This window comes from Protobothrops mucrosquamatus, unplaced genomic scaffold, assembly GCF_001527695.2.
Source record: "Protobothrops mucrosquamatus isolate PMUCROS unplaced genomic scaffold, P.Mucros_1.0 scaffold68, whole genome shotgun sequence".
NCBI lineage: Eukaryota > Metazoa > Chordata > Lepidosauria > Squamata > Viperidae > Protobothrops > Protobothrops mucrosquamatus.
Genome location: NW_015386446.1, coordinates 81474 through 90808, shown reverse-complemented (window position 1 = coordinate 90808; position 9335 = coordinate 81474). Strand labels below are relative to the sequence as shown.

General features: G+C 39.5%; 1 protein-coding gene across 1 annotated transcript in view; it reads left to right on the top strand.

Moving 5' to 3' along the window:
- The window catches only part of CACNA1G (calcium voltage-gated channel subunit alpha1 G), a 368214-nt gene that overhangs the window by 285871 nt on the left and 73008 nt on the right, over positions 1–9335 (top strand). The window contains exons 20-21 of the mRNA XM_029283371.1: positions 114–182; positions 2877–3061. Coding sequence (XP_029139204.1) covers positions 114–182; positions 2877–3061 — 254 coding nt within the window. The remainder of the gene's footprint in view (positions 1–113; positions 183–2876; positions 3062–9335) is intronic.

Here is a 9335-nt window from a genome sequence, read left to right as displayed (position 1 = left end):
TCTCTCTCTCTCTCTCTCTCTCTCTCTCTCTCTCTCTCTCTCTCTCTCTCTCTCTCTCTCTCTCTCTCTCTCTCTCTCTCTCTCTCCCCACCTTTCCCTTTCTCTTTAAACAGGAACGGATTTTCCTCACTCTCTCCAACTATATTTTCACAGCAGTGTTCTTCACAGAAATGACCATAAAGGTAAATAGCATAATTCAGTCTCTGATCATTGCCAATCATCACATTATGCAACTTCACCATCACTGAACTTATCCCATCTACCTACATTGTATATCACCATGGACATGAATTTTCCCAGATCTATGTAAAGCTCCGTGTGATTGAAACTCATAAATATCCATGAGTGCTGGATCCATATTCCTAGGGTTAGGTGTTAGACTCATATTTTTCCTGGTGAACTGCAGTTTCTTTTAAAATAAGGTTAATGATTTCTGTGATTTTAATGTCTGTGTAGATTGTATATTATTCTGTAAAATGCCTATGTGAGAATGCAAATAGAGATTCCAGTAAGAAAATGCTTTTTTCCCCACCCAAAGTGTATACATTCTTTATTCTTTCCAGAGTTTAAGCACATGCCTAAAATTAAGCTGCTGTTAAAGGGGTTGGGCATTATGGAAAGAATATCAAACATATACTCTTTTATAAAGTGCCTTATCATAGTATCATCATTTCTACAACTACACCTACTTTATACCAACAGGGTACATGATGTTATCATGGTAGATTTAAATAAGAAAATTACTTGCCCAGAAAATTTGCATTATATTATTTGTGGCAGGAAAGTAAATGAGAGAAGATTCAGGCAGCAGTAAATGGGAATCTCTGTCTCATCTATCCCATCTAATCTAATACTAATACTAATCTAATCTAACACTTCCTGTGAAGTATCAGTAGCGCTTTATAAATCCTTAGTAAGACTACACCTGGAATACTGCATCCAGTTTTGGTTGCCACATTACAAAAAAGGTGTTGAGACTTTGGAAAAAGTGCAAGTTAGATGATTAAGAGCCTGGGAGAAAAACCTATGAAGAATTGTTGCAGGAATTGGGTATGTCCAATCTAGATAAAAGAACTAGGGATGACATGATAGCAGTATTCTAGTATTGAGGGGCTGCCACAAAGAAGAGGGGTCAACTTATTTTCCAGAGCACCAGAAGGCAAGACAAGAAACAATGGATGGAAACTAATCAGGGAGAGAAGCAAGCTGGAATTAAGGAGAAACTTCCTAAAAGTGAGGATAATTAACCAATGGAACAGGTTGCCTTCAGAAGTTGTAGGTGCTTTATCACTGGAGGTTTTTAAGAAAAAAGTGGACAGCCACCTGTCTGAAATGATATAGGGTCTCCTGCTTGAGCAGGGGATTGGACTAGAAGACTCTAAGGTCCCTTCCAGTTCTGATTGATTGATTGATTTCTCACTGCAGCTATATTTGAACTTAGTTATAGAGGGACTTGGAGATACAGCAGCTATAGCTATTCAATTAAACTGAACTCTGATTCCGGAGAAGAATCTCCCTCCAAATAAAATAAAACCAATACTGGATTAAGATTGTAATATCAATGACGTTTTCTTGCGATGGCAAATTTCAAAGTTTTTTTCCCACTGGTATTTCATTTCCAGAAAGACTTTTTTTTTTTTGTTTTGAATGGTTTGGTAACATTTTATGAGGAACAGAATATTCATTCTGACTTAGAGGAATCAGCAGAAGAGAGAGAACTGTTGGCAGAAGTAGGATGCTAATGCAGCTAGTCTGTTAAAACTAGCTGCCATCCATGGATTTCTTCTCTTCTTTCTCCCCCTCTCTGTCTTCTTATAATATCTTTGTAATCATAAAGGCTTTTAATCACAAAGCAGCTGGTCATGGTTGAACTCATGCAGCAAATACAACAAAGTGTTTTAATGGCAAAGCCTAAACAAACTTACTAAACAGTAATCTTTAATGGATTAGAATCCATTTCATTCCAAAATGAAGAGCAGAAAATGTTATTCTAAATGAGACACGTGTTGGGGGAAGGAATTGTAAGAAGCAAATTTAGAGGGTAATGAAATGTAAAAATTGAAGTCTGCGGCATTCATAATAGACTATATAGCACCATCCATTGCATATACTTGTAAATACTGAATTCAGATTCTCTGCAACGTTTTAGTATGGTGCATGCATTGTATAAAGAGTATGCTTATTTCACGGCTTGTTTTCAGTATCTCAGTTTGCATGTACCATGTTCTTTTTGAGACCCTTCCCCTTTAAACTTGCTTGCTTAAGACAAGACCAGAGGGATACATTTTCTAAAGTGCTTTGTTCATATTTTTTTTAATTCCTTGAGAAAAAAAAAACATCATCCTTCTTTCAACAGACTCTAAGGAGAACAAAAAAGATTCCAGCAAAGAGTTAAAGTGTATATGTGTCTGTGTTTGTGTGTATATACAGTATGCACATAGACATACATGCATATACAAAAATAAATGAATTAACAATTCTTTAATGTTTAAGATTTGAGCGTGTTTGTGACCTCTATATTCTGAAGTTTCACGTCTAGGATAATATATCCTTAATGCTTCCCTCTGTAGTTACTGACAAAAATAATCATGTATGCCATTCTTTAAGAAATTGCCACATATTATGGTAGATATGGCACTTAGGTTTTGAATCGCATTAAAAATACATCAGTGTTAAAGGGACAATCTGGAATGTTTCTGCAGAGTTATTTTTATGAATCTTACACCATAACACTTCGTAGAACTGCTTAGTTGTGTTTCTATAACTGGGAAGTCAGTGCATTTGCAGTCACGTATGTGTAAATCATGCATTATAAACACACTGATGGCGCGGTGACTAAATTAGTCATATTTCGTTGCAATTTGCAATCTTGGCAGGTGGTGGCTCTGGGCCTATGCTTCGGAGAGAAGGCCTACTTGCGAAGCAGTTGGAATGTGCTGGATGGGGTGCTGGTCCTCATCTCTGTGGCTGATGTCCTGGTTTCAATGGTTTCTGATAGTGGAACAAAAATCCTTGGAATGCTAAGAGTTTTAAGGCTTTTGCGAACTCTTAGGCCATTAAGGTAAGAAAGATCTGAGTGATGCAGAACTGGTATAAATTAGGAAAGGAGAAACTAATGAACTTTGCGATGGATACAAAACATGAGGCAAGGACACTTTTAACAAATATTAGTAGTCTGCCATAGCAATACCAATAGCACTTAGACTTATATACCGCTTCACAGCGCTTTACACCCTTCTCTAAGTGGTTTACAGAGTTGGCATATTGCCCCCAACAATCTGGGTCCTCATTTTAACGACCTCAGAAGGATGGAAGACTGAGTCAACTCTGAGCCAATCAGGATCAAACTCCTGGCAGTGGGCAGAGTTTGCCTGCAATATTGCACTTTAACCACTGCACCACCACAGCCATGCCTATAGCACTAAGCTATCTATAGTTCATACACTTTGAAAAGCAAAAACTATGGTTAGTATTATAGGCAAACTGGGCCAAACACAAAGGATGTTAGAGAACTGTGAATGAAAGAAGATTCTGATAATACAGGCTGGTAACTAAATAAAAAGCCAATTATTGAAAGAGATCTTGGACACCTGTCAGAGATAATTGACACTGTACCACTTCAGCATGTTGTTGGTGCAAGCAACTTATTGCTCAGGTTAAATAATACATGGGATTTATCTACGCAGAAAGTGCAGAATCAGACCTTTGGTTTTTGGGCGGAGGGGGTGTGTGTTTTGTTAATATAATTGTGTACATGTGACTCAGATGCTTACACTTTCTGATAAAATGTGTATCAAGTAAACAGCAAAACAAAAGCAAACAAAGCAAACAAGAATTTCAATTTTTGAGAGGCAAATTTTAGGTACTGTAGAGAACATGCCTGAAGGGCTATACGCTAATTGTTAATCCCCAATATATATTATCCTGATGTCTTTTATATTCTCACATAGTTACTGTGTCTATGGCCCCTTTGAGTCTAATTCACCAAAAACATCTGCTGGCCTGAAAGAAAAAATGGGTGAGCTGAGAGTGCCTACGTTTTATCCACAGAATCTTCTGCAATCTGAAAATTACGTAACTGAGATGTGTAGAGGTTTACATATTACGTTGCCAAAAACAATCTGGTTTTATGAGTTAACAAAGCTTCCAGAAGATATATATGAAAAAATGAGAGTCATACATATTTCAATAGAATAACAGAGTTGAAAGGGACATTGGAGGTCTTCTGGCCCAACCCCCTGTCAAGCAGGAGACCCTATACCTTTTCAGATAAATGGCTCTCCAATCTCTTCTTAAAAACCTTCAGTGATGGAGCACCCACAACTTCTGGAGGCAAGCCTTTCCACTGGTTTATTGTTCTCACTGTCAGGAAATTTCTGCTTAGTTCTAGGTTGCTTCTCTCCTTGTTTAGTTTTCTTTAAAGGCTACGGCAGCATTGTCCTGAGACCCAGTTCATACAGGCAGTAATCCAGTAGAAATTAAATATATGAGCTCTGTAGTTTTCTGCAATAAATCATTTACAGTAGTACTTTTCCACATAGTTCCAGCTGATTTTTGAAATGGCAACCCAGGTCTTGATGTCCAGGTCAGGGCTTCGCTGATTGAATAGCTTGCTAGCTGGAGATTTAGGATCATCTATCCACATGAATAGCTTGCTAGCTGGAGATTTAGGATCATCTATCCACATGAATAGCTTGCTAGCTGGAGATTTAGGATCATCTATCCACATGTATACACTCCCCGTGTATTTTTACAGCGGCAGGCTGAGGCAAAGAGGCAGTCCCGGAACCAGCGAAACCTGGGGGCTGGACAGGGGACAGATTGTATCTGCCTTCAGTGTGGAAGGGACTGCCATTCTCGAATTGGCCTTTTTAGCCACACCAGATGCTGCCTTAGGACCTCTTTCCAGAGCACGATACCATAGTCTCTCGAGGCTGAAGGATGCCAATGAATGATGACACTGCCCGTGTCTGCTATAAAAATTGTGCCTAGACTGGGAAAAAGTGTCATTTGAGAGAAACTTTGATTGGAACAAAGTGTCTTCTACAGAACATCTTACCCCCAAATAGCCAGTCTTCCTCCACTTTTAGGAAGGCATTCTGAGATGCAGAGATTAGCTTACCCTATGGGTGGCTTTGTCATGATTGGTCCTTAATACATGGGACTTTTTTTAACTTCCTCTGTTGGTATTCTGTAAGCTGCTTAGAACCTGTGGGAATTTAGTGAAGTAGAAGCCTAAAGAAGGAAAGAACTAAATATAGTATACACAATCATTGTAGAACAGTGTGCATGTATTACTGCAAATACTTGTATTGCATTTTTTAGAATTTCCTTGCAGAAGGGTTTAAAGCAGCTGCCATCAGAGTGTAACAGCAATCCACATCATTAAAATAATAAAATACGCAATGTGATTATTACTATGAACAGCATAAGGGAGAAAATGTTTAAAAGAGTCTCCATTTGCCATCAGTTACACAAATGGTTTGAAAAACATGCCTCTCTTTCTATATATAAATATAAATTTTATCAGCAAGAATCCTAATGGGGGACTATTTAAAAATTAGAACTGCATATACTAGTTTATATGTTCAATTTCTATATTTTCTTCTTATTAAATAAACTAAGTCAGTTTAAACTTGCATAATTATTTAACTATATGACTCATAATGACTATAAATATAAATCTAGTTCTGATTTTATAAGAGGTATGCTTTTCTGGAACTTTTTTCTATCTCATCTCATATTTTCCTTTCTTTTTGCACATAATTTTTAAGAAAGACTCAACAATTTAAGTAGCAGCAAGGTCCAAAGCTTGTTATAAGGGCAAGAGAACAGGTAACTGAAATAAACACAGACAAATTCATGATTGCAAATTGTTGTTCAGGTCTTTCAGAAAGATATTGGCTGCAGACTTAAAGATACACAGCAGAAAGAGAGAGTTATTTTTCCTCTTTCTCAGAGAGCACTTATTCCAGAGCAGCGAACCTAGTGGGGACAATAACTATTAGAGGCCACAGCATCTTGGGAAGCACTATTACAATGTTTCTATAGGCTCCTTGTGTAGCGATATTTCCTGCAACCAAAGCCATCCTTTCAGCAGCGATTACAATGCTTGGTGAGCTACCTTCACACACTGTGCTGCCCCACTCACTCACACACACACACAGGTAACTGTGGTTTAGTGAGTTTATTAATATTTCCCAGCAATTCCCTTCACCAAAAATTAGAACTCTCCCAATTAAGTCCAGCCATGAGCAGGCCAAAATTAGTACACAGAGCAATGGCCTACTAGTCCCCAAAGCAACTGAAAGTTGCTCAAACAAAATAACTTCACCAGGCAAAACTTAAATCCACACACATGTGAACTCGTGACAAGAAAAGTTCAAAGTCTTCAAGGCACAATTCCAAACACGGTGTCAATTCAGAACAAAGCAAGAATCACAATGATCAAACAAACAGCTAGAAAACTAACACGCTGTTCCCGGGAATGCGTTCCCAGTTTTCTGGTGCAGCCCATGAAGACAGGCAGGATCTTCTCCTCTCAAGTAGTCTGGCTGACCTCCACTGCTCCTGCCTTTTCTCTGCCCTGCGTGTTCTCAGATCAGGTGCAGAAGACAGTTCCTCCTCCTCTTTGCTGGCCGTCTGCCACTGCAAACTTTCCCCAGCTGAAGCCTCCTCCAAATCTCTTTTGGACGTTCACAGCCATCAATCAACCCAGTTCCTGACATGCTAGGAATGGGCTCATCCTCTTCTGAGCCGACCACTGAGGAGGAATCTGGGGAGTCGCCCAAGGGAGATATCACACACATATAGACAGCCCTGACAAGAAATGCCCTCTCTGTTGCTGTCAGTCTTGCCAGGTACTCCATATAGGAAGCATGACCAGATGGACTAATTCTGCTTCATTGTAAGGTTACATTAACAGAATCTTGCAAGTCTGAAAATACAGCTCTCTCCCCATCCCCTTTATTGCCCAAGAAACTAGGGAGGGTCCCTTTTGAACCATTTAACACAGTGGTTCGCAACCTGTGGGTCGGGACCCCATTTGGGGTCGATTGACCATTTCCACGGGGGTCGCCAAGCAAGGCTGTCCGCCATTTTTTTTGTCCGCAATTTTTTTTGTCCGCAATTTTTTTCCCCTTTTCCGGCGGGTGCCTTACCTCCCTTGGGCTGGGCCAGCTGGTGGTCGGCCTGCTCCATCTCTGCCGCTTGCCAGCTACGCCTCGGCCGGCGCAGGGGGCAGAACCACACATGCGCGGCTCTCCCGGGCAGGGAAAGTCCTCAACTTACGACCGGTTGGGTAGTCCTCAACTTACAACTGGTTTAGTCCTCGACTTACGACTGGTTTAGTCCTCGACTTATGACCGGTTGGGGTCGCGGCATTAAAAAGGTTGAGAACCACTGATTTAACATGCTCATTTTTTTCCCATTGGCTCAGCTGCCTCTTATCCAACTGTTCTCAGGGCTATGGTTCTTCCACCTGTTTCCCAAGATCATTCCTACAAACCATTATAGTTGCCATTCTATAAGTTTGTCTAGTTTTCCTGGCCATTAGTTGTCTTTCATTGTCCCAGAAGATTTTTTTTTCTTCCTAGCCTTTTCCCACAAGTGCAGGGTCTGGTTTTTTCACATCAACTGAGTGCTGATCCATTGGTTGCAACAGGAATTGACTGGCTGGCTGGTTGCTCAAGCCTGAAGTCGTGGGCTGAGACAGTGACTGGCCCAGTCACCCAGCTGGCTTTCATGCCTAAAGCAGAATTAGAACTCACCGTCTCCTGATTTCTAGACTGGTGTCTTAAACACTAGGCCAAACTGACTCTCTCATTGTTCCAGAAGAATGCCATGGATATTTTCCTGCCTAAGTCAGATTACAGGTACAATCAGATACAAAGTACAGGTTTTGCTCCTGTCTTCCAGTTCTGTCTCTTCAACCACAAAGTATAAAATGGCATATTCTTAATCTGCATAATCTTTATACCATATTATCCAGATGAATCCCTTTTTCTAGAAATTTACCATAACAGAAAAGAAGATAAAGGGGAAAAACTTGAATATTTAAGTATAGGTTCCATAAAGATGGAATGGATTTTTAGCCAGTTTCCATCTGATATTATTCCTTGTTTAATTGATAAAAGCTTTATGGTTGAGCAGAGCAGGATTATATGAAATATAGGAACAATATTCTCACTTCTATTTTCCTCTTATCCAGAGAAAAGGTCTTTGGGGATAAATCATTTATCTAGACTGCCTTTATGAAACTGACATACTGTACTTTATTCTGGAGACATAAGAATTGATGAGGAGTTTGTTTATTAAGGCTTGTGGTATATGACACCACACTGAAAAGCCCTTTAAGAAGAAGGCAAGGGCAGGATAACAACTATTTATCAAAAATTCCCTGATGTACAGTAGTGTTTGTAGTTCTCTTGTATGCATGAATTGATCACAATCAAAGTATTTCTACCAAAAGAATCCAAACTGCAGTGTCTGGGATCATCTACAAGACAAATTTATGTAGAATAATTTTGGTAAGCTGAATGCCCTGACTTCCAATATGTATGAATTATTCAGCTTTCATAACATAAGGATACAAGAATCATTTGTAGCTCTTTTCTTTCCTATTCTTACCGCACGCCTCTTCCCTCTCTTTGTGGCAAATGGAAATGGCTCCTATGGATACGGCAATTTGCTTGTCCAAGTTACCATTAAGATGCTGAAAATATGATTTCTTCATTGTTGGTGGTCCTTCACAAACAGGATCCGGCAGTGCTCTGCATCTGAGAAAACTGCATCGATTAATGATGCCTGGAGTCCATGAACAAAATCATACTGCCGTCTTTCAGTCATTCGGGATTAGTTTTTTTTCTGCAGAAAGTCTTTACATTTTTATTTCCTGGAGACATAACAACTGCATTATCATTGAAGCCAATGAAAGGGTATAGAGGTTTTAAGGCCAAACTGTACGTACTTTGCACGAAAGAAATCTAAATGTGGTTTCAGTGTTCAGAATAAATTATGCAAGTTGCATAATGCATATTGTAACCATTTGCAGATGATTATTTTTCATGATACAGTTTGCTTCAAGGAATCTATTATCCTCCCTCTTTCTCCACCCTCCCCCAGAAACCATAGAAGGTCAGATTTCTGGAGGAGAAGGGTATAGGAGACAGGGAACAAAGGTCATGAGAAAGGGACAAAGAATTCATGCTGGCTCTGAAGACTGCTGGAAAGCCTATACAGCTCATACAAACCTTTCATCAAAACCTGCCTGCATATTTCCAAAACTATTTCTCCAGCACATGGCTTTTTTTTTCTCCTTTTGGTAGGAGACAGCT